General features: G+C 45.9%; 1 protein-coding gene across 6 annotated transcripts in view; it reads left to right on the forward strand.

Moving 5' to 3' along the window:
• Window positions 1-8,437: 8,437 nt before the first annotated feature.
• The window catches only part of LOC118897929 (solute carrier family 25 member 44), a 45,376-nt gene continuing 28,027 nt past the window's right edge, over window positions 8,438-25,786 (forward strand). The window contains exons 1-4 of one of the 6 annotated variants that reach the window (XM_036857580.1): window positions 8,438-8,582; window positions 10,015-10,201; window positions 13,964-14,601; window positions 22,388-22,515. In XM_036857580.1, coding sequence (XP_036713475.1) covers window positions 13,977-14,601; window positions 22,388-22,515 — 753 coding nt within the window. In that variant the 5' untranslated portion in view covers window positions 8,438-8,582; window positions 10,015-10,201; window positions 13,964-13,976. Of the gene's footprint in view, window positions 8,583-9,114; window positions 9,200-10,014; window positions 10,202-13,963; window positions 14,602-21,873; window positions 21,931-22,387; window positions 22,516-25,786 lie in introns of those variants that run through there. The other 5 variants (XR_005020579.1, XM_036857621.1, XM_036857601.1 and 2 more) reach the window with 5 other exon arrangements.

Raw genomic sequence — 25,786 nt, forward strand, 5'->3', positions numbered from 1 at the left:
GGTGATATAAAATTTATCTCCTTAACCGTACAGTTTAAGCATAGAGTTCAGTATGTTAACTGAACATATATTCAGTATATTCACATCGTTGTATAACAGATCTCTAGAACTTTTTCATCTTGCGAACCTGAAAGTTGATGTCCATCAAACACCATTCCTCCTCCTCCCAACCCCTGGCAACTTTCTGTCTATTAGTCTGACTACTTTAGGTGCCTCATATAATCATATAGTATTTGGCCTTTTGTGACTGGTATATTTCACTCACCATACTGTCCTCAAGGTTCATCCATGTTGCTGTATATGACAGGGTTTTCTTCCTGTTTTGAGGCTGATTAATATTCCATTGTATCTATAGACTACAATTTCTTTATCCATTTGTCTGCTGATGGACATTTGGGTGGTTTTCACTTCTTCACCATTGTGAATAATGCTGCAATGAACATGGGTGTGCAAATATCTCAAGATCCTGTCTGCTAGGGCTCCTTTATTGGCGTTATTTGGCTTCTCTTGGTATTTCTCCCCTTCTGGTTCCTTTTCTTCCTCCCATTACCCAATGCACTTTTACCCTGAGGCCTGGCTTTCACTGTTCCAAGCACCCTTTCCAGACCTTCTCTCTTGTGGCTCCCCATGACCTCTAGGCCAACGGCTGTGGGGTAGTGGAAAGGGAATGAGGCCAGGGTTGAGCTCCTGGGGCCTTCGTCTGCTGTTTATAGACTTGGACAGCTCTTCCTGTCTGCACCTCAATTTCTTCACCTCTCAGAGGGAAAGGATGCACAGGAAACTCCCTGCTTTAAGCATTATGGATCCCTCACTGTCAAATACATAGCTCCAGAGCTGAGCTTTCTCCTGTGCTCCAACCAGTGCAAGGACAAGCCTGCTGGACGTCTATATCCAGGTGACCCAAAGGCTCCCAGAACACCTAGTCTCTGTTTCCCTTCTCAGCCTCCCACCAACATTACTCTGGAATGTACTCTTTCCTCAGCCTCCCACCAACATCACTGTGGAATGTACTCTTTCCTCATCTCCCTCTAAGGTATAATTTAGAGGCTATCTCCTCCGTGCCATCTTCCCAGCCTGCCCCAGTCCTGGCTGATTAGTCTTCTCTAAGATTTCCCCAACACTCACTGTCTGCGTCACTCATGAGGTACTTAGACCCAACCATAAGAATGTAAAACACAGCTTTTCAGGAAGATGGCGCTGAAGGTGAAGAAGGAAGCCCCTGCCCCTCCCAAAGCCGAAGCCAAAGCAAAGTCTTTAAAGGCCAAGAAAGCAGTGTTGAAAGGCGTCCACAGCCACAAAAAAAGAATGTCTGACGTAATCTACCTTCCAATGGCCCAAAACACTGTGGCTCAGGAGGCATCCCAAATATCCTCGGAAGAGCGCCTTTCAGAGAAACAAGCTTGACCATTATTCCATCATCAAGCACCTAGTCAGCCATGAAGAAGATTGAAGACAACAACACATTGGTGTTCAATGTGGATGTCAAGGCCAACAAGTACCAGATTAAACAGACTGTGAAGAAGCTCTAGGACATTGATGTGGCCAAGGTCAACACCCTGATCAGGCCTGATGGAGAGAAAAAGGCATATGTTCGACTGGCTCGTGACTATGATGCTTTGGATGTTGCCAACAAAATTGGGATCATCTAAACTGAGTCCAGCTGGCTAATTCTAAATATAAAAGTTTTCAGTATATATAAAAAAAAAGAATGTAAAACACAGAAGGGGATGGCACATGCAGTTTCCCCTGCTGGACTCTCAACACCCTGGGGGCAGGAGGTATCTCAACCCCATCTCCACAGCCTAAAGCGTGAGGCACTATGCTCTAGTGAGAGGAGGCACCTGGGAAATGCTTACTGTTTATGAGAGCAAAACCTTGGTCAGTCTCATCCCACCTGACTTCTCTGCAGCCTTTGACGCTGGTGACAATTCCTTCTTGTAACACTTATGCTTTGGTCTCTGGCTGCAGTGCTCTTGCTTACCTTCCTAGCTCTCGGGCCACTGCTCCTCAGGTCTTTTAAGCACTTCTCTTTTCTTATTTCCCTTGAAAATTCCCCTTGGACAATATCTTCCATGCCTATTGCTTCCACTCTCACCTCTCAACCAAGGATGCCCATTTATTCATTCAGCAAACATGCACAAAGTACTTGCTATGGTTCAGAATCTGGCCTAGGGACTTCCCCGGCGGTCCCGTGGTTGGGACTCTGTGCTTCCACTGCTCGGGGCTCAGGTTTGATCCCTGGTCAGGGAACTAAGATCCTGCATGCCAGCGCAGCATGCCCACCCCCGCCCCGACCGAAAATAAAAAAGAATCTGGCCTAGACAGCTGGGGAGAAACCTGAATCAGACCTGCTTCCTACCCTCACAATCTGGCAGTAGGGACGGACTAGCAACAGTCAGAGCCCAGGGTGGGGTGGGGAAGAGGTATCGTGGGGGACAGAGTATTGCAAGCTCAGGCTTCCTGTCTCCCCCTCTAGCTACTGGTTACAGCCACCTGGATACACCACAAACATCTCTAATGCAACGTGTCCCCAGCTGAATTTATCAACCCTTTCAAACCTGCTTGCCCTCCCTTGTTCCCCATGCTAGTTAACCACACTGCGATGGAGAAGCTTGGGACCTCTTCTCTCTCACCCCCTCCACATTTAGTGGGCCACCAGTCTCATCTCCTCTTCCTCCTCCCTCTCCCTGGAATTCCTCAGCACCTCTCCATTCCCACAGGCCCAGATCACTGACCATGACGGCCAGAGCTGACCCCTGACCAGTCTCTGCCACCTTCTCCTGCTCCCATCCTGCATTCCACTCTCTGATAAAGGGTAGTTTACTTAAAACAAAACAAAACAAACAAACAAAAAACCTGCCTAAAACTCCAAATGGCTTTTCATTAAATCCAGAATTAAAAAAATGAAAACCCCTTGGTATGGCATGGTTTGCCTCCAGCTCCTCCATCCACATCTAGGCACTACTTGTAAATCCTGAGCCCCTCTGTACAGCTTTCTGGAAAGCTTTATTGAGTGCCTAGCACTATTTCAGGCCTTGTGACACAGAGATGAATAGACAGTCTGCATAGAGGAAGCAACAGTGAGGTTCTTTGGGCATGCTGTGTCTCCCATCTAGAACAGCATCTTCTCTGTGGGTTCTTCTCTATCCTCCCATGCAGAGTTAGTGACCTATGCACACTTCAGTATAACCCTTTTCATACAGTGCTGCTTTTTCATTGTGTTTCTGTGAGCCTGGCGTATGGTAAGCGCTCTCTCAATGCTGAAATCCATTCATTTATTCAACAAATATTTACTGAACACCTACTATGTGACAGGCACTGTTGGGTGCTGAGGGCAGATCAGTGAACAAAACAGACACTATTCTTGCCATCACAGAGCCTACATTCTAGTGTAGGAGAGAGATAAATAAGTAAAATAAATAGGGTACTTTATAAACAACTTTTTTTTTTTTTGGGCTGTGCGGCTTGCAGGATCTTCCCCAACTGGGCCACAGCTGTGAAAGCCCAGAATCCTAACCACTAGGCCACCAGGGAACTTTATTTTAGGTACTTATGATAGGGTACTTTATTTTATTTTTTAAAAAATATTTATTTATTTGGCTGCATCGGGTCTTAGTTGCAGCATGTGGGATCTTTGTGGTGGCATGTGGTCTCTTCATTGCGGCACACAGGCTCTCTAGTTGTGGCACGCTGGCTCAGTAGTTGCAGCACGTGGGCTTAGTTGCCCCACGGCATGTGGGATCTTAGTTCCCCGACCAGGGATTGAACCCACGTCCCCTGCATTGGAAGGTGGATTCTTAACCATTGGACCACCAGGGAAGTCCCCCGATAGAGTACTTTAAATAAAGATGTGCTATGGAGAAAAAAATTTGAGTTGGAGAAAGAAGGTTGAGAGTGGAAGGAGTGTCTACAAGCTTAAATAGGGGATTCAGAGTAGGTCTCATTGATAAGATGATGTTTGAACAATGAAACAATGCAGTAAGTGAAAGTAGGAGCTATGTGGATGCCTGCAGAAAGAGCTTCTAGGCAGAAGCAACAGCCAATGCAAAGGCCTTGAGGCAGGAATGAGAATAGTAGACGAAATGAGAAAGATGCTGTGTGTGCATGGGGGAAGATTGTAGGACCCTGTAGGCCACTGTATAGACTTTGGCCTTTACTGTGAATAAATGGGGGAGCCATTGGAGGATTTTGAACAGAGGAGGGACATGATCTGACTTAAAGTTTAAAAGTATCACTCTGGCTGCTTTATTGTGATTGGTACATAGCAGAAGCAAGGGTGGAAGCAAAGAAACCAGTGAGGAAGCTACTGGAATAATCCAGGTGATAGATGATGGTGGCTCAGATTAGGGTGTTAGTATGTTGGTATGGGAAGTGGTCAAGCTCTGAACATTTAAAAAAATTTTTTTAATTGAAGTATAGTTGATTTACAATGTTGTGTTAATTTCTACTGTACAGCAAAGTGATTCAGTTATACATATACATACATTTTTTTCATATTCTTTTCCATTATGGTTTATCACAAGATGTTGAATATAGTTCCCTGTGCTGTACAGTAGGACCTTGTTGTTTATCCATTCTATATACAATAGTTTGCATCTACTAATCCCAAACTCCCACTCCATCCTCTCCCCACCCCCCCAGCAACCACAAGTCTGTTCTCTACGTCTGTGAGTCTGTTTCTTTTTTGTAGATACATTCATTTGTGACATATTTTAGATTCCACATATAAGTGATATCATGTGGTATTTGTCCTTCTCTGTCTGCCTTACTTCACTTAGTATGATAATCTCTAGTTGAATCCATGTTGCTGCAAATGGCATTATTTCGTTCCTTTTTATGGCTGAGTAATAGTCCATTGTATATATGTACCGCATCTTCTTTATCCATTCATCTGTCTATGGACATTTAGGTTGGCTAATTATAAATAGTGCAATGAACACTGAGGTGAATGTATCTTTTCGAATTATAGTTTCCTCCAGATATATGCCCAGAAATAGGATTACAGGATCATATGGCAACTTTATTTTTAGTTTTTTGAGGAACATCCATACTGTTTCCCATAGTGGATGTGCCAATTTACATTCCCACCAGCAGTGTAGCAGGGCTCCCTTTTCTCCACACCCTCTCCAGCATTTGTTATTTGTGGACTTTTTAATGATAGCCATTCTGAGTGGTGTGAGGTGGTACCTCACTGTAGTTTTGATTTGCATTTCTCTAGTAATTAGCGGTGTTGAGCATCTTTTCATATGCCTATTGGCCATCTGTATGTCTTCTTTGTAGAAATGTCTATTTAGGTCTTCTGTCCATTTTTTTTTTTTTTTTTTTTTTTTTTAAGTTTTATTTATTTATTTATTTTTGGCTGTGTTGGGTCTTCGGTTCGTGCGAGGGCTTTCTCTAGTTACGGCAAGTGGGGGCCACTCTTCATCGCGGTGCGGGGACCGCTCTTCATCGCGGTGCGCGGGCCTTTTCACTATCGCGGCCCCTCCCGTTGCGGGGCACAGGCTCCAGACGCGCAGGCTCAGTAGTTGTGGCTCACGGGCCCAGCTGCTCCGTGGCATGTGGGATCTTCCCAGACCAGGGCTCGAACCCGTGTCCCCTGCATTAGCAGGCAGATTCTCAACCACTGCGCCACCAGGGAAGCCCTTCTGTCCATTTTTTGACTGGATTTTTAAAAAATTATTTATTTATTTATTTATTTATTTATTTATTTATTTTTGGCTGCGTTGGGTCTTTGTTGCTGCACGTAGGCTTCCTCTAGTTGTGGCGAGCGGGGGCTACTCTTCGTTGCAGTGCGCGGGCTTCTCATTGCCGTGGCTTCTCTCGTTGTGGAGCACGGGCTCTAGGCGCGCGGGCTTCAGTAGTTGTGGCATGCGGGCTCAGTAGTTGTGGCTCGCGGGCTCTAGAGCGCAGACTCAGTAGTTGTGGCGCACGGGCTTAGTTGCTCCGCGGCATGTGGGATCTTCCCAGACCAGGGCTCGAACCCGTGTCCCCTGCATTGGCAGGGGGATTCTTAACCACTGTGCCACCAGGGAAGCCCTATTTATTATTTTTTACCATTTAAAAATTGAAGTATAGTTAATTTACAATGTTGTGTTAGTTTCAGGCGTACAGCAAAGTGATTCATATATATATATATATATATATATATATATATATATATTCTTTTTCAGATTCTTTTCCATTGTAGGTTATTATAAGATACTGAATATAGTTCCCTGTGCTATTCAGTAGGTCCTTCTTGTTTATCTATTTTATACATAGCAGTGTTAATCCCGAACTCCTAATTTATCTCTCCCCCACCCCGGCCATGCTGAAGTCTTTTTTTTTTTAAATTAATTAATTAATTTATTTATTGGCTGTGTTGGGTCTTCGTTGCTGCGAGCGGGCTTTCTCTAGTTGTGGTGAGCGGGGGCTACTCTTCGTTGCGGTGCGCAGGCTTCTCATTGTTGTGGCTTCTCTTGTTGCGGAGCACGGGCTCTAGGCACACAGGCTTCAGTAGTTGTGGCATGTGGGCTCAGTAGTTGTGGCTTGTGGGCTCTAGAGCGCAGGCTCAGTAGTTGTGGCGCACGGGCTTAGTTGCTCTGCAGCATGTGGGATGTTCCCAGACCAGGGCTCGAACACGTGTCTCCTGCATTGGCAGGTGGATTCTTAACCACTGCGCCACCAGGGAAGCCCCATGCTGAAGTCTTGATGCAGAATTTCTCCCCAGAGAAACTTTAGTGTTGCTCCAAAGGCCTTTCAACTAACTGGATGAGGCCCACTCACATTATCAAGGTAGTCTTTACTTAAAGTCAGCTGATTGTGGATGTTAACTACACCTACAAAATACCTTTACAGCAACACCTATTAGTGAATAACTAGTTACTATAGCCCTAGCCAGGTTGACATAAAACTAACTTTCACACTAAGTTTGAAATGTCCATTAGATATTTTGAGGTAATTGTCAGTACAAATCTGTTGTTCAGGAGGGATGTTTCCTAGAGGTATCAAATTCTTTAATTGTAGTAAAATACACATAACATAAAATTTACTATTAGTGATATTTAGCCATTCACAGTGCTGTACAATCATCACCACTATCTAGGTCCAGAACACTTTCATCACTCCAAACGGACACTCTGTACTAATTAAGCAGTCACTCCCCACTCTTCCTCCCCCCAGTCCTTGGCAACCACTAATCCACTTACCTGCTTTTTGTCTGTATAGATTTGTCTGTTCTTCATATTTCATCTAAATGGAATTACACAATATGTGACTGTTGTGTTTGGCTTATTTCATTTAGCATAATGGTTTCAAAATTTATCATCATAGTATGTATCCATATTTCATTCCTTTTTTTGTTTGTTTTTTTATTCACTGTGTAATATCCCATTGTATGGGTATACCACCGTTTGTTTCTACTTTTTGGCTATAGTGAAGAAGAGTGCTGCTGTGAACATTTGTGTACAAGTTTTTGTTTGAACACCTGTTTTCAACTCTTTTGGGTATATATTCAGAGCTAAATTGCTTGGTCATATAGTAATTTTGCTTAACATATTGAGGAACAACCAAACTGTTCCCACAGCAGCTGCACCATTGTACATTCCCACCAGCAATGTCTGAGGGTTCCAATTTTTCCACATCCTTGCTAACACTTGTTACTTTCTAGGTTCTTGTTTGCTTGCTTGCTTGCTTTAATTTTAGCCATCCTCGTGGGTGTGAAGTGGGATCTCATGGTTTTGATTTGTTTTTCCCTAATGATATTGAACATCTTTTCATGTGCTTTTTGGTCACCTTTTTTGAAGAAACATCTATTCAAGTCCTTTGCCCATTTAAAAAAATTAGGTTGTTTGTCTTTTTGTTTGTTGAGTTGTAGAAATATCTATTTTGAAATGAATCTCCACCCCCAGCCTCCCAGTCCCTTATTTAAAAGGCTCTGCCTCTTCTTTTAAATCCATGTATAAGCATATAGTTTTAGAGCTGGAAGAAATCACTCCACCTCCAGGATGTTCCCTATTCCTGCAGTTTTTTGAGTTCCCACACCTTAAAATTGGTTGTCTAAACTTAGTCCTTCCTGCTGCACACTGGCCTCTGTTTTGGCTCTGTAGATGAGAAAAATTACACAAAAATTTACGGATTAGATTTGAATTTAAGGATTCCAATAAATCGGAAACACAAGGTGACCCATTTAGAACAAGATCTTCAAGAAGCGCCGGGTGACTTTTAATTTCCAAGAATTAGAAAGAAAACGCATGCGCTGTAGAGCTAAGGGCATGTCGAAGCCAATGAAGGCGTGGCCTCTGCCCGAATTCAAGATGGTTCCCAGGACCTTCCACCCTTGCTGCGGGGGCGGGGCGAGAGGCTAAACGCTCAGAACGCCATTGGTGGAGTTGCACATCGTTCATCCCCGCCCCCCGCAGGGGGCGGGAGTGACAAAGTCCCAATTTCCGGTTCCGTCAGTACCGGGAGCCCGGTCGAGATGGAGGAAGATGCGACCGGAGGCCATCAGTCGCCAGAAACAGAGGATAGAGTGGGAGCTGCGGTCTAGAGGTCCGCGCTTGGAGTTCACCTCAGACGGGGCGGAACCGCCCTGATCTGAGAAGGTAAGAAACCACCGGCTTGGGGTGCCTGAGGACTAAGGTCTCCGAGGACCTGGACCTGTCAGGGAGGCAGCGGGTGTCTGCAGTGCCCGGCTGCAATTCAGTGGGAGCCCGCCACGCAGTTTGGGGTATGAGGGGCGACTCCAACGAGTCATCTCTTCTTGTCGGAAGAGGATGAGTTTCGCTGACAGAGAAAGAAGCATGGCGAGAGGCATGGCGAGGCGGCATCTCGGGGGCCAGGACAGAAGCAGCTTAAAGGGGGTGTCATGTGGAGTAGGTGAAGAGGATTGTCATGTGGTGTCTGTCATGAGGGATCACGTGGGCACCTATGGAAGACCGAAGGAAGGCTGGGTGGAAATCGCTTCATGCCCCAGAGGGGAGGTTGTCTTGAAGGGAGAGGTTGGAGGCATGCCCGGGAACTTCCCTAAGGAAATGCATATTCATTAGGACAGGTGGGCAAGCATGTAAATATATTCACATTCATGTGGTAGATAGCTCCCAGGATGCAAAGCCTTGATGAAGTTGCAGTAAGAAGTGCAGAGGAACAGAAGGAGGAAGCAAAGATGTTGTTTCCAGCACAGAAGTGGAGACCAAACCCCACGGATGTCTTGTCAGGAGTTGTAGGTGGCTATTTGATTTGCGGGGTGGGGGGGTTGTTGACTGAAAAGATTTGAATGAGTCTAGAAGTCATCACTGAGCCCAGTCCTGGTGACAAGTCAGGATGGAGTCAGAGGGCTCCTAACCTAGTCATAATGGTCCTGGACTCCTAGAGTAGTTGTTATCGTTGTTATAATACTGACAATCCTTAATATTTAAGGCAATACTTTCCAAACTCTGATATATGTATTAACCACCCAGAGATCTTATGAACATGTTGGTTCTTATTCAGCAGGTCTATGGAGCATCCTGAAATTCTGTATTTCTAACAAGCTCCCAGATTATGCCTATGCTGCTGGTCTGTGCACCACTCTGAGTAGCAAAGATTTAGAGCAGCACTGTGCAAGTAGAGCTTTCTGCAATGATAGAAGTGCTTTGCTATTAACAAAGTGCTTTCACACATTAGCTCATGTGAGTTGCACCACAGTGACATAGCTATGGCAGGCTTTATTAGCCCCATTTCACAGATGAGGAAACTGAATTTCAAAGAAGTGACTTGGGTCCAATCCTACTAGTAGGTAATGGAAGTGGAATTCAGACTTGGATCTCCTGACTACTAGTGTTCTTTTCATCGAATGACCTTACATTCCAGGTGACATTGCCTTGTCCTGAACCAGAATCTTATCTCAGAACCTAGTGAACAGTCTGGTGTGGTTTTTCTGGTACAGGGAGAGGGGAAGTGGAGAGGAAGTATACCTACTTGGGCCACTTTGTCCCTTTCCTCTGATGGGCTCAGCAGTGGGGGTTTTGCCTCTGACATCTCATTTGATGATTTCAGGACATCCTGGGTCATCTGTTGGGTCTCCGTATGAAGCACTTTAACCTTTGTGTCTAAGCTGTGTTAAAAGATGGGGGAAAATTCAGAATTGGAGCCATGCACACAAATAAGGATCTGGGAAGGAGCCATAAAGAAGCTGGGCTGATTGAATTGGAAGAAAGGAAGGCTGAAGGAAGTGAGCATACAGGTATCTGCATGGAGGATTTTCCAGAGGGTGAAACACAAGGAACTGGTTTTGATATTTCAGCGGGAAGTTTGGAGGTTAAATAACAAGGAGCAGGTTGAGATCCCAACTTTTAGGAGCAACCCACCTTTCAAAGGGATAGAGGGGTTGGGTGCAGTGCCTTCCCCTTCAACTGTAGAGGCTCAGCCCTCTGTGGCATGACCCTTAGTGGCTTCTTCTGTCACCATGGCAATGGTAGAAATTACCTGCTTTGGCCGTGGAGAGTCCTCCCTTCTTTCTGGGAATTTAAAATAGACTGGCACATGTGAGAGATGGAGGAAAGTGGGGAAATGGGGCGCTGGGTGCTGCTGTAGGATTTCTCATCAGGAGTTGTTGGCACTCTGTCATTCAGTTTGATAAGTTGAGACGGTGCCCACAAAACCAGGTCCTAGAACAGAGTCCTTCGTGGCTCTGGCTCTCTGCCCTGCTCAGCACACAGTATCCATGAGCTGAGCAGGAGGCCTTGCTTGAGCCCTGCCGTATTTGTCCTATGATGACAACAGGCCTGCCCAGCCACTCAGCTCAGTCACTCCACAAGCACGCTGGGAAAGCAGAGGCAGCTCTTGGTTTCAATGGAACAAAGCCGAGAGAAATCCCTGGGCATCTGCTGCCAGGAGCTTATGCTTAACCCTTGGGTGACTGGCAGTCATGAGGGCATTAATTCTACCTCCCAAGGGTGGGAATGACCTGGCTTTATACTGAACAGAGTGATTTGTGCTGGAACTCCTCAACTCCCATGGAGTAGAGGGCATGATGGAGTAGAGGAGCAAACTTGGCTCATATCCTGCCTCCGCTAACCAGCTGTGTGACCTTGGGCCTGTTCCTTTTAACCTATTTGTTGTACCTCAATTTCCTCATTTAGCAGAAGTGTCTTAACTGTGTAGAGGTTAAGTTGTAAGGATTACTTGAGGTAATAGGTGTTCAGTAAATCCTAGTGTCTCTCTCTCTCTTCTCCTCCTCTCTCAGTGGAAATGGACTCATAACTTTGGGACCCTGGATGCCAAACACCCTGTTTGTCAGTGGTACAGTGACCCCCTTCTCTTGAAGGGCCTTAAAGGAGAAGATTGCCGCACTGGACTTGATGGGTGTCCTGGGCTGAGGCTGGAGGAAGGGCCACTTTTGCCCACAGCAAGTGGCACATCAGTGTTTCAGGGGTTCTCCTCCTAGAACCCCATCTCTAGCTCATTTCCCATGGCCTAGATTCTCTGTTCTGGTCAACCCAGTTGTTTCAAGCCATTGTTTCCTCCCTTTCACTGTCCACATGTATTCCTCTGTTCAGGCTGCTTTGTCCTCCTCCAGGAAGCCTGTCTTGGTTACATGTGCCTCACCCATGCCTCACCTTGAAGCTGAGGTTTTCCCTCAGCTCACATGTACTCAGTTTGCACTGCACGTATCTTATACTTTAATGAAAGTGATGCAGTCCAGCTCAGGAAATTCCAAAAAGCTAACCTTGCTTCCCCACTGACGTATATGGTAAACCAAGAGCTACTTAGGCTGGTTGGGACCTTTGGTTGGGGAAGGTGGTTGAGGATGAACTCTGGTTATACACTTGACATGAGATTTGTCAAGGCATTGGTGCTGGGACTGCCTGTGTAGAACATTTCACCTCTCTAGAGTTGTCCTTTTGATGTGGCCACCTCATTTCCCATCCCTTAAGGATTTCTCTCAGAGCTTAGGGAGCCCCTGATTTCCTGCTTCCTGGACTTTAACTTCCCACTTTCCCCTTCTGGCTGAAAATGTCCAGTATCCTACACAGGAGCACATTACATTGTCACTATGTGTATGTCCAATATATGATGTCCTCTCATTTGACATTTCTTTTTTTTTTAAATTATTTATTCATTTATTTAATTTTTGGCTGCATTGGGTCTTCACTGCTGCACGCCGGTTTTCTTTAGTTGCTGAGAGCGGGGGCTACTCTTTGTTGCGGTGCATGGGCTTCTCATTGTGGTGGCTTCTCTTGTTGCAGAGCACGGGCTCTAGGCACATGGGCTTCAGTAGTTGTGGCACACGGACTTCAGTAGTTGTGGCTCGAGGGCTCTAGAGCACAGGCTCAGTAGTTGTGGTGCACGGGCTTAGTTGCTCTGCGGCATGTGGGATCTTCCCAGACCAGGGCTCGAACCCATGTCCCCTGCATTGGCAGGCGGATTCTTTCTTTCCTTCTTTTTTTTTTTTAAAATTAATTTATTTTATTTTATTTATTTTTGGCTATGTTGGGTCTTCGTTGCTGCATGCGGGCTTTCTCTAGTTGCGGCGAGCGGGGGCTACACTTCATTGCGGTGCGCGGGCTTCTCACTGTGGTGGCTTCTCTTGTTGTGGAGCACGGGCTCTAGGCGCGCGGGCTTCAGTAGTTGTGGCATGTGGGCTCAGTAGTTGTGGTGCACAGGCTCTGTAGTTGTGGCACACAGGCTTAGCTGCTCTGTGGCATGTGGGATCTTCCTGGACCAGGGCTCTAACCAGTGTCCCCTGCATTGGCAGGCGGATTCTTAACCACTGCGACAGCAGGGAAGCCCCTCATTTGACATTTCTTAAGTTGAAAGCTCCTGATTTTATACAGTTATTACAGTTGTAAGCTTATTAGTTTTGTTTGAAACTTTAGTCAGTGGATACACTTAACATGAGGGCCACATGTACATTAATTTGCCCTGGTTTCTTTATCTCTGTGTCTTACATCCATTCCCCAGAGGGATACTGTGTCCCGTTGAAGAGACTGAGTTTCTCAAAGGCAGAGTCTCTATATCTTTTCTGTCACTTGAATCTCCCTTCATTACCTAGGGGCTGAGGTTATTATTTATATGCTTGGGGATGAAAGAGGCCAAGCATGTTCTCTACCCTGTAGTTAAGACTCTTCAGGGAAACTGCTTAGCTCTCAGGTGGTTCTCTTCTTTCTCTAGAGTGAGTTATCTAATAACCAAAGAGGACTCTGACCTTTGGCTTGTTCCTAAATTTCTAACTCCTGTCATTAGAAGGAAGGGAGGTTGGGGGGGGGGTGCCTGTGGAGTGAAAGCCCCACTTGCCTTCTTCCTCACACTTTCTTCTAATGCAGACTGGAGAAAGTGTAAGTGTAGTGAGTGTGGGTCAGGAGGAGCTCAGAGGGGCCAGCACGGGAAAACAGAAATAAAGTAAGGTGAGTCAGCTGGTAAATGGTGGTAAAAGAGGCACCCTGGTGAGGCTCAAAGGCCCAAGGCCGAAGGCCATGCCTCCTCAGTAGGCCCAGGAGCGTCAGAAATGGAGCACTTCCCTTTAGCCTTTAGGAACCTCCAGAATGTCACTTAGTGACATCCCATTAGCCCACTTAAAGGCCAGGTGGTTGGTTTGCCCACAGCATCCTGAGCTGTCTGGGTGAGCTAGAGAAGGAAAAGGAGAATGGGCCATGACACCAGGGCCTGGGCAGAGGCAGAGAGACCAGAATAGATGATCTGATAAGCTGGGGGTCGGGAGCTGAGGTGGGAGTGGGCCCACGGGAGTGAGGTGAGAAACAATTTTCAGAAGAGGGGTCCTGAATTGGGGCAGACCGGTAAAGGAGAGAGAAGAGGGCACTATCCCGATCCATGAAGGAAGAATCAGGCAGGGGTTGGCAGAGCCAGACTGGGTGAAGTCTAAACTTTGGAGAAGTGAGTACCCCAGGAGCTGAAGCCTGAGAATGGGGTTTCAGAGCCCATCCAGGAGGGGAAAGTGCAAATTCTGATCTCCTTCACATTCCCTCCACCCTGCTCAAATCCCCAGGTCTCCAGGCACAATGGAGGACAAACGTAACATCCAGATCATCGAGTGGGAACACCTGGACAAGAAGAAGTTCTATGTGTTTGGTGTGGCAATGACAATGATGATCCGTGTCAGCGTCTACCCATTCACCCTCATCCGCACTCGCTTGCAGGTTCAGAAAGGCAAGAGCCTCTACCATGGGACCTTTGATGCCTTCATCAAGATCCTACGGGCAGATGGCGTGACTGGCCTCTACCGGGGGTTCCTGGTCAACACCTTCACCCTCATATCTGGCCAGTGCTATGTTACCACTTATGAGCTCACCCGGAAGTTTGTAGCTGACTACAGCCAGAGCAACACAGTCAAATCACTGGTGGCCGGTGGCTCGGCCTCTCTCGTGGCTCAGAGCATCACGGTGCCCATTGATGTGGTCTCCCAGCACCTGATGATGCAGCGCAAGGGTGAGAAAATGGGCCGCTTCCAAGTGCAAGGGAATCCAGAGGGACAAGGGGTAGTTGCCTTTGGCCAAACCAAGGACATCATCAGGCAGATCCTGCGGGCTGATGGACTTCGTGGCTTCTACCGGGGCTACGTGGCTTCGCTGCTTACTTACATCCCGAACAGTGCTGTCTGGTGGCCCTTCTACCACTTCTATGCAGGTAAGCAGGGACCAGGAGGGTGGGGGTGGAGGATGGTTACTAATGGACAGAGATGCTGTTGCTCTGTGCATGTTGGAGCGAGTGATTTAATGGGAGACTGGACCATTCATACAGCAAACATTTGAATCCAGGAGGATTCAGAGATGAGTAAGACATGGTTCTTCCCTTCAAGGAGCTAATATTATAGTGGAGGGAATCAGACAAGTAAAGTATATGACTGTAGGACATAGAGTGGGTTCTCGATGCATCAGGATCAACTAAGGTTAGTGGAATATTGGCAGAGAATCATAAGGTGGGGAGGGACAAAATCCATAGGATTTAAAGATGAAAGCAATGGGTAATAGTGAGCTTTTGAGTTGGATGCCTTTCCTTACTATTTTTTTTTTTACATTTTTTTCTTAATTAATTTATTTTATTTATTTTTGGCTGCGTTGGGTCTTCGTTGCTGCGCATGGGCCTTCTCTAGTTGCGGCGAGTGGGGGCTACTCTTTATTGCGGTGCGTGGGCTTTTCATTGCGGTGGCTTCTCTTGTTGCAGAGCACAGGCTCTAGGCGTGCGGGCTTCAGTAGTTGTGGTGCACAGGCTTAGTTGCTCCGCGGCATGGGGGATCTTCCCGAACCAGGGCTCGAACCCATGTCCCCTGCATTGGCAGGCGGATTCTTAACCACTGCGCCACCAGGGAAGCCCCTACTTACTATTTTCAAATTAAGTTCAAGGGACTTCTCTGGTGGTCCAGTGGGTAAGACTCTGCACTCCCAATGCTAGAGGGCCTGGATTCAATCCCTGGTTGGGGAACTAGATCCCGCATGCGTGCTGCAACTAAGAGTCCGCATGCCACAACTAAAGATCCTGCACACCGCAACAAAGATCCCTCATGCCGCAACTAAGAGCCGGTGCAGCCAAAATAAATAAATAAATATTTAAATTAAGTTCAAGGTGTGATACAATCTTGAACCTCTCTACTCCTGTAATGTATTTTTGTTCACAAGGCATTACTTGTTAAGTATTTCCCAGAAATGGGATTTCTGGGTCAAAAGAACATTTTTGAGGGCCTCAATAAACATACTGCCAGATTTCCTTCTGAAAGGGCAAAGCACATTGTCAAGATCAGGACCTGTGTGTGCCTGCTACCCTGCAATATCCGTAGCTTTGGGTAACTACCAAACGCCAGTTAGGGCAGCCTGTGCTTGCAGCGTCCCAAATCCCTGCTGCTGGCTCCTAAGCCTTGGCAGTAGGCATTCTGTCCCATCCCACCTGGAACTTTTCTGACCAAATTTTGTAATGACTTCCTAACCTATAATCACCTTGTTTCTATGGCACTGTACTTTTCTGGGTCTTTTCTTTTTCCTTTCTTTTTTTTAAAAGATTTATTTATTATTTATTTATTTTATTTATCATTTTTGGCTGCGTTGGGTCTTAGTTGTGGCACGCGGGCTCTTCATCGTGGCACGCAGGCTTCTCTAGGTGTGGCATGCGGGTTTTCTCTTCTCTAGCTGTGATGCACAGGCTCCAGGGCGCATGGGCTCTGTAGTTTGTGGCACGCGGGCTGTAGTTGAGGCATGCGAGCTCAGTAGTTGTGGCGTGGGCTTAGTTGCCCCATGGCATGTTGGATCTTAGTTCCCTGACCAGGGATCGAACCTGTGTCCCCTGCATCGTAAGGTGGATTCTTTACCACTGGACCACCAGGGAAGTCCCTCTTCTATTTTTCTAATTGTACTTTTTTTTTTTTTTGGTAGCTCTGTCTCTTCTTCTGTTTAACACAGTCTTTCATCTGGAGTATTTGGTAAAGTTCAGATACCTGGACTCCACCTCCACCCTTTGTATCAGATTCTTTGGGAATGGATGCTGGCAATCTTAATGTTAGAGAGACTTCCTAGGAAACGTGAGCATTTTCTCTGGAGTCTGTCCTCACCCCTCTCTCCTCATTTGATTTCATTTACAATTAGAATTGTCCTTTTCTAATATGTCCAAAATTTCTATTTCTGTTCCCAAACTTACCTGTCCAGAGCTCTGGACAGACATCCTGACTGTTGGACCTTTTGACCTGGAGGCATGCACTTACATCTGAAATTTTTTTCAATTAACTCTTTTTCTTTTTTTTTTTTTTAGAAATCTCCGTTTTAATTTTAATTAATTAATTAATTAATTTATGGCTGTGTTGGGTCTTCGTTTCTGTGCGAGGGCTCTCTGTAGTTGCGGCAAGTGGGGGCCACTCTTCATCGCGGTGCGCGGGCCTCTCACTATCACGGCCTCTCTTGTTGCGGAGCACAGGCTCCAGACGCGCAGGCTCAGTAGTTGTGGCTCACGGGCCCAGCCGCTCTGCGGCATGTGGGATCTTCCCAGACCAGGGCTCGAACCAGTGTCCCCTGCATTGGCAGGCGGATTCTCAACCACTGCACCACCAGGGAAGCCCCAATTAACTATTTTTCATCCCAAGCTGACTTTCTCTTCTGACTTACTTTCATGTGTCAGTGGCCATGTTATTCTCCAAATCACTGAGACTGAGGCCTTGGGCATAGTGCTTGGCCCCTTTTCCTTGTCCCCACATCTAGTCCTGGTGACCCTGGAATGTCTTGTCCAACTTTCTCTCCATTCCCACTGCCTTTCCTGGAAACCATGCTCTGTTCCTACCCTCTTGGACTGTTGCATCAGCCTTGTAGCTGTTCCAAGTCTCTTCCTTCCTATCTACACACAAGTCCCTAATGGATTAACTTTATTTATTTATTTTTAAAGATTTATTTATTTATTTACTTTTGGCTGCTTTGGGTCTTTGTTGCTCCGCATGGGCATTCTCTTGTTGTGGTGAGCAGGGGCTACTCTTCATTGCGGTGTGCGGGCTTCTCATTGCGGTGGCTTCTCTTGTTGCAGGGCACGGGCTCTAGGCGCGAGGGCTTCAGTAGTTGTGGCTCGCGGGCTCTAGAACACAGGCTCAGTAGTGTGGCGCACGGGCTTAAGTTGCTCCACGGCATGTGGGATCTTACCGGACCAGGGCTCGAACCCGTGTGCCCTGCATTGGCAGGTGTATTCTTAACCACTGTGCCACCAGGGAAGTCCCCCTAATGGATTAACTTTAAACTCTGGTTGTGATGTTCAGTGGCTCCCACTGCTTACTCAGTAAAATCCAAACTCTTCAGCCTGGCTTCACCTTCCCTTTTCGGTGAAACATCCTGCTGTTTCCCTATGTATAGTCTATGCTGCAGCCAGGCCAGTTCACGTACCATTCCTCCACCGTGCATCATCTCTCCCACCTCTGCTGTGTTCATATCCCTCTGCTAGATGCCTTCCAGGTCCACTTACCCTGGTGAAATCATGACTCATTGCCTCCTCTCCCATCCTCTCCATGTAGCTCTCAAGTCAGAAATGATCTTTCCCTCCTTTCAACCCCCATGACATTGCTTCAGTCTTTCTTAAGGCAGTTAGAACATTTGCCTTGATGTTATTTGTATGTGCCTATCTCTTCTGTTATTTGCACAGGTTCTTCTTTTTTCTTAACGCTTTTTTCCCCCAGCTTTATTTTGATATAATTGACTGGAAAGTTTCTTGGAAGCGGGTGGAAGCTAACATTTACTGAATACCCACTGTGTGCCACACTCTGTGACACTGTGTGTCTCGGGGTCTGGTGAATTGTAAGTGCTCAGTAAATATTTGTTGAGAGAGTAGACTGGTTTTTGTCACTCCATTTTGCTTAAAATCTACCAATGCTGCCTTATGGATATTTACAATAAAATCTAATGCTTCTCACGGTCAATACAGGTCTATGTGATCTGGTCCCTGTCTGCTTCTCCAGCCCCATCTTGTGCTCCTCTCCCCTTACTCACTCTGGTCCATTCTCACTGCCCTTCTCTCAGTTCCTGAGACATACCAAGCTCTGTTCTCACCTCAAGGCCTTTGCAGATACTGTTCTTTCTGCCTGGAATACCCTTTCCCCTGTTGTTTGTGTGTCTGGGTCCTTCTCATGCTTCAAGCCTCAGCGTACATGCCATCTTTGCAAAGAAGACTTCCTTTTTTTTAAATTAATTAATTAATTAATTTGTAAATTTTTGGCTGCGTTGGGTCTTTGTTGCTGCACGCGGGCTTTCTCTAGTTGCGGTGAGCGGGGGCTACTCTTTGTTGCGGTGTGCGGGCTTCTCATTGCGGTGGCTTATCATGTTGTGGAGCATGGGCTCTAGGTGCACAGGCTTCAGTAGTTGTGGCACACAGGCTTCAGTAGTTGCGGCTCGCAGGCACTAGAGCACAGGCTCAGTAGCTGTGGCGTACGGGCTTCGTTGCTCTGTGACATGTGGGATCTTCCCAGACCAGGGATCGAACCCGTGTCCCCTGCACTGGCAGGTGGATTCTTAACCACTGCGCCACCAGGGAAGTCCCAAGAAGACTTCTTTACCCAGTTGGAAAGAGGGCTTTTCCTGTTTTCTTTTTTTAATTTATTTATTTTAAAATTTTATTCATTTATTTATTTTGGCTGTGTTGGGTCTTCATTGCTGCGTGCAGGCTTTTCTCTGGTTGCGGCGAGGGGGGCTACTTTTCATTGTGGTGCTCGGGCTTCTCATTGTGGTGGCTTCTCTGGTTGTGGAGCACAGGCCCTAGGCGCGTGGGCTTCAGTAGCTGTGGCACGTGGGCTCAGTAGTTGTGGCTCATGGGCTCTAGAGCACAGGCTCAGTAGTAGTGGCGCATGCGCTTAGTTGCTCCGCGGCATGTGGGATCTTGCCAGACCAGGGCTTGAACCTGTGTCCCCTGCACTGGCAGGTGGATTCTTAACCACTGCGCCACCAGGGAAGCCCTGTTTTCTTTTGTAGCACCTTATTTTCCTTAACAGCACTTGTCATAATTTGCAATTATTTTATCCCCAATTTCCACCCAGCTCCTTAATTAGACTGTAAGTTCCATGAAGATATTTTCCTGTTCATTTCTCTGTTTTATGTCTAGTGCTTTCACGGTGCCTGGCATATAGTAAGCATTAAATAAATACTTATATTACTTGTCCAAAGTCATTTAGCCAGGAAGGACTTTAACCAAGTCCACCTGGGTTTATCTTCTGCCTTGCAGATAATAGATGCCCAATAAATGCTTGTTGAATGAATAATGGAGAAGAAAAGCCATGGGGCTCTTTCCTCCACCCTCTTGCCTTTGTTTTTTCATCCTCTTCCTAAACCCCAGAAAAGTGGCATGTGTGCATGATTAGAATTGGAATCTGAATTCCACTGCAGCTTGCAGGCCTGGACACCAGTGCAGACAGATCCAAGGAGGCTGGCAGTGCCAGTCCAGATGCTGCCTTCCAGTGGCTGTAAAATGTTTTCTTCTCAGGAGCAACAAGACACCCTTGAGGCGGAGCCACCAGTTCACTTTGTTTCTTTCTGTATGCTGACCCTGGGGAAGAAAGTGATTAGAAATCCAGGGGAGAGGTGGTTCTGGTAGGGCTTAAGGAATTCTGTCATGCCTTCGGACTTGGAAGCCCTCTCTTCTGTCCTGCCAACCTCCACCCTCCTACTTGTTTCCTAATCTTTAGTTGCCTGGCCGTAAATTACCAAAACTAGGAGCATGGGAAAAAAAAAAATATTATTTTTTTAAATCGAAGTATAGTTGATGTATAATAGTTTATAAATTACAGGTGTACAATATAGTGATTCACAATTTTTAAACGTTATACTCCATTTATAGTTATTACAAAATATTTGCTATATTCCCTGTGTTGTATAATATATCCTTGTAGCTTGTTTGTACCTCTTAATCCCCTACCCCTATATTGCTCCTCCCCCCAAGAAAAAATTCGTAAAGGTATTATGGTGACTGAATTGTACAGAGAAAACTGAGAGGGAATCTTGGAGATGATAAATCTATTTTATATCCAGTCGCACTCAGAGTAAAAGCCAAAGTCCATGCAATGGCTTCAGGGCCCTACCTCTTAGACCTCATCTACTGTTCTTTCCCTCATTCATTTGGCTGCAGGCATACTGGCCTTGCTGCCAAAGACCTCAGGCCTGCTCATGCCTCAGGGCCTTTGCATAGGATGTTACCTCTGCTTGGAAAGTTCTCCCCACAGATCGATAAGGCTTATACTATCCTTTAGGGCTTTGCTTAAACTTCACCTTCTACCCTTTCTGCCCTTGGCATTCCTTATCTCCCTTTCCTGCTTTATTTTTTTCTATAATTAGCACACATCATGTCTGACATAGCTGTATATTTTGCTTTTGATTTATTTATTGTCTGTTTTCCCCTACTAGAATGTAAGTTTCATAAGGGCAGGGATTTGAGGCTCTTTTATTCACTGTTGTATCTTTAGAACCCAAGGTGACTGGCTCATGGTAATCACTCAATAAATCTTTGTTGAATAAATGAACGAACTCTTGTCTCTTACCTCCAGAGAGGGAAAAGCAAAATAATTCAATTGCAGGTGAACTTCCTAGTGACACTGGGATTGGGTGAATCTGGGTATTATTCCATCTTCTTCATCAGCATTTTGAAAAATGAATTTTCCTTTCTTTTTTTTTTTTTTTTTAATTAATTAATTTATTTATTTTTGGCTGTGTTGGGTCTTTGTTGCTGCGCGCGGGCTTTCTCTAGTTGCGGCGAGTGGGGGCTACTCTTCCTTGTGGTGCACCGGCTTCTCATTGCGGTGGCTTCCCTTGTTGCGGAGCACGGGCTCTAGGCACGTGGACTTCAGCAGTTGTGGCGCGCGGGCTCAGTAGTTGTGGTTTGCGGACTCTAGAGCTCAGGCTCAGTAGTTGTGGCGCACGGGCTTATTTGCTCCACCGCATGTGGGATCTTCCCGGTCCAGGGCTCGAACCCGTGTCCCTTGTATTGGCAGGCAGATTCTTAACCACTGCGCCACCAGGGAAGTCCAATTTTCCTTTCTTGATATAAGCTGAAGAAAAGTTTTCACTGTAGGATATGATTTTCTCTTTTAATTGTAATTGTTTTTATTTTTTAAAACATTCACATGGTTCAAAATTCAAAAGGTAGGAAAGGGTATGCAGTGAAAACACTCCTCACCTACCAGTCACCCAGCTTCCTTCCTTAAAAACAATCAGTGTTACCAATTTTTAATGTATCTTACCAGTTATCCAGCGCACGTATAAGAAAATATGTGGTGTGTGCTTTTCTAGCCAGTGAGTTGTGAAAAGTAGAGCATAAACATAAGAGTTTTACATCAGGAGTGATTTCTGAAAGGAGTCAGCAAGCAAAGAGGTTTTGAAATCCCCTTCTCCAGAGGAATTTTGTCATGTGCAAAATGACTTCTGGAAGGGGCCTGAGATTTAAAAATTTTTGTTGGTTCAGGGCTTCCCTGGTGGCGCAGTGGTTAAGAATCCGCCTGCCAACGCAGGGGACACCGGTTCCAGCCCTGGTCCAGGAAGATCCCACATGCCAGGGAGCAACTAAACCTGTGCGCCACAACTACTGAGCCTGTGCTCTAGAGCCTGCGAGCCACAACTACTGAGCCCGCGTGCCACAGTTACTGAAGCCTGCATGCCTAGAGCTCATGCTCCGCAACGAGAAGCCACCGCAACGAGAAGCCCGTGCACTGCAACGAAGAGTAGCCCCCACTCGCCGCAATTAGAGAAAGCCCGCGTGCAGCAACGAAGACCCAATGCAGACAAAAATAAATAAATAAATTTATTAAAAAAAATTTTTTGTTGTTGTTGGTTTAGATGGAAGCAAAGATGGGAGTTATAGGGTCTAAGGTGGCTAAGGATGGAGGGTTTGTCATCGTTGGGCCAACTTGTAGAAAAGGTTTGGGGGCGCATGGGGTGGAACCTCATGTCTTGAGGCATTATCTTTCCCTTGATTCCAGAGCAGCTCTCGTCCCTCTGCCCTAAGGAGTGCCCTCACATCGTCTTTCAAGCCATCTCGGGGCCTCTGGCTGCAGCCACTGCTTCCATCCTCACCAATCCCATGGATGTCATCCGAACCCGAGTACAGGTAAGACCAGTCTTCTCCCCTACCCTCCTCCCAGATAAACCATTAGAAGTGTGATCTTCAGGCCCTCCAGTATTTCGTGACCTCTTTGTGTCATGGCCCTCTAGTCTAGCCAGCCTTCTCCTGGTCATCCAAGCCTCTTCCTTGTGGTTATGCTTACCATCTACAGAAACCAGCTGAGCACTTTGAATCACCTAGAATGTTTCTGTCATCCTGTCTGCTACCTTGCATGCCTCTGCTCCTTTCCTTGTCCATGCCTCTAGGAATTCTTACTGCTTTCTTCTAGGCTTTCATCATAATAGCGTAGCCTATCAACCACCTTTTCCTTACCTTGTAGCTTTGTGGTTATTAGAAATATGATTTTAGTTAATTTCATAAGTCTATCTGGCTTCTCCACTTGGCTATGTGCTCTCTACAGTGAAAATGACTGTCCTTGAACAGGTTTCACAGATTGTTCTGTGTGGACTCAGCACAAACACAGACAAAGCCCTGGGTGGTGGTGTCCAGAAATTATAGTCCCTGTCTTTAGTCAGCTTAATGACAATTTCACAGCCCCGAGTCCAAGGAAATAGAATCTGAATGATGATGTATAATATACACATGGTAGGTTTTGCTGTATAAAGCTTTAGGTGGAGGGACTTCCCTGGTGGTCCAGTGGGTAAGACTCCGCGTTTCCAATGCAAGGGGCCTGGGTTCGATCCTTGGTCGGGGAATTAGATCCCGCATGCATGCTGCAACTAAGAAGCCTGCATGCCACAACTAAGAAGCCCGCATGCCGCAACTAAGACCCAGTGCAGCCAAAATAAAAAAATAAATAATAATAAAATTTAAAAATAAATAATAATAAAAGAAAATAAATAATCATAAAATAAATAAATAAATATTTTTTAAAAAGCTTTAGGTGGAGAGAATGGGGGAATTTTAATATCTGATTTGGGTAACTTAAGAGGACAGCTGTCCAGGAGAGTGGGGTCATTGAGTTACAGTGAGAAGGAGAGGGAAGGAAAATAACCTTAGCAGATGGAGGTGAAGTGAGCTTCCCTGATGCCAGGATGTTGGGATGGAGGTGGCTGGTAAATCTAGGTACAGTTGACTCTTGAACAATATGGAGTTTAGGAGCACTGACACTCCGCACAGTTGAAAATTCAAGGATAACTTGGCCCTCTGAATCTGTGGTTCGCCATCCACAGATCGCATAGTACTGTAGTGTTTTTTTTTTTTTTAAGTATAAATAAAAATGAATTTTTACTTAAATCATTTTGGTATCGATTATAGTCAAATATATGTAAACACATTGTGGGTAATAGAAGCAGGCAGTTCAATTTTAAATTCAATTTTTTATGTAGTAACTCTGCTACCTATGTACAATTTTGATTTATTTCCAGAGAAGTAAAATAATCTCTTTAAATTTAATGCTAGCATAAGCATGGAATTCTTAAATTAACCAAGTGTGTACTTTAGAGAAACAGGAATATATCTTGACATGTTTAGAGAGATATGCAATCCATAAAGGTTAAATAGCAATGGTAAAGTCTTCCCGGTTATTATATTTATTTAATTTATTTATTTTTAAAATTTTTATTGGGTACTGTAGTGTTACTTGTTACTACTGAAAAAAAAAAAACAACTGCATATCTGTGGACCCATGCAGCTCAAACCCGTGTTGTTTGAGGGTCAGCTGTGTATTGGTCCCTAGGAAAGCATGCGCCCCCTCCACGACCCACACGTTTGAAAATGAGTGGCATCTGATTGGTTTGCAAATAATAAAGTGTATAGGTTCCATCCTTATTCTCTCCTGAGCCTTGTTCTGGGTGTTCCATGAGGAGATTCAAGGGAAAGGACAGGTCCTTACTTTGAGGAGTTCCCAGGCTGGAAGAGACAGCACATATGAGGACCAGGGCCATAGCTAAAAAAGCCCTTGACGTGGCTGTGGATAAGTGGAGGATTAGGGGAGCACAGGTGGTCAGAGGAAGAAGGGAAAGACGGAATGTGGAGGAGGGCGCTAAAGGAGGCAGAGAGGAATGGGGAGACGTTCTTAGTCAGAGATGGGACCACCTTGTGAATAGAGGGAAGTATAACAAGGAGTGTGTCTGTCCTGCATTGGCTGAAGGTATGAAGCGGGTAATCTCTAAAAGTGTAATTTGGTGGCAGGTTTGGGGGTGGGGAGGGGGAAGAAGAGGGCAAGACTATTAAGAAAAAAGAGAGAAAAGATTCCAGTATGAAAGGGAAGACAGGTCACAGGGTGTGTGGGAGATGACAGGGTTGGAGGGGGAGGACTCTAGCCATGGGGCTTCAGAGGGATTGAGATGATCAGAATCAAAATCACTGGTAGAGAGAGCTGAGACAGGCTGGGACCGGGGCCCCTTTGCTGCAGTGCTGCAGCGCTTGCACCTGGACACACCTCTCCTCGAGCAACAGAATACAAAGAAACTATATGGGACTAAAAACAACTGTGTGCATGCCCAGTTGGGGCAAATTCTGGACCCAAAAGATACAAAGAAACCAAAAAACCCAACTGCCACTTCTGAAGTGCGGGGAGCAAAAGCAGGGTACTGTGCATGCTCCCTGCACACAACACCACCTAAGGGGCGGCAAAATACCTAAGCCACCCCTCTGGCCGGCCACCCCTCTGGCCCGACTCCTGGACACACCCCTACCCTCACCCCATATAAGACCTAAGCCACCCCTCTGGCCCGACTCGTGGACACACCCCTACCCTCACCCCATATAAGAAACAAGCTTACCCCCACTTTGGGGAGTGAGCCAGCAAAGCAAGCTGTTGTTTGTTCTTGCTCCCCTCTCGTGCAGCAGGGGCCCCAATAAAGCCTTGTCTGAATTTCTTGTCTGGCCTCTAGTCAATTTCTGTTGCTTCCGGAAGGCCAAGAACCCTGGTCCGTAACAGAGCTGCAGAGGCCCTTAGAGGTGATTTAATCCAGCCTCCCTGAGACCAGAGAGAAGCACCTGGTCCAAAGACTCATCACTATGTAGTTTATCTAATGATATTAATTATAACTAACATTATTGAATACTTAACTGTCTGCCAGGCACTGTTCTCAGCATTTACAAGTATTCTTTTGTTTACCTCGTAGAACAACCACACAGGGTAGGTATTATCATTACTATTTTATATTTGAGGAAACTGGGGTGCAAAGTGTTAAGTAAAGTACCTGAGATTATGCTGTTAGTAAATTGCGGAGCAGAATTCATACCAGGCAGTCTGGCACCAGAGCCCATACTCAGTCACTGTGCTGAACTGTCCCGCAGAAGCAGAGTC

Source organism: Balaenoptera musculus, chromosome 1 (assembly GCF_009873245.2).
Source record: "Balaenoptera musculus isolate JJ_BM4_2016_0621 chromosome 1, mBalMus1.pri.v3, whole genome shotgun sequence".
NCBI classification, from domain to species: Eukaryota; Metazoa; Chordata; class Mammalia; order Artiodactyla; family Balaenopteridae; genus Balaenoptera; species Balaenoptera musculus.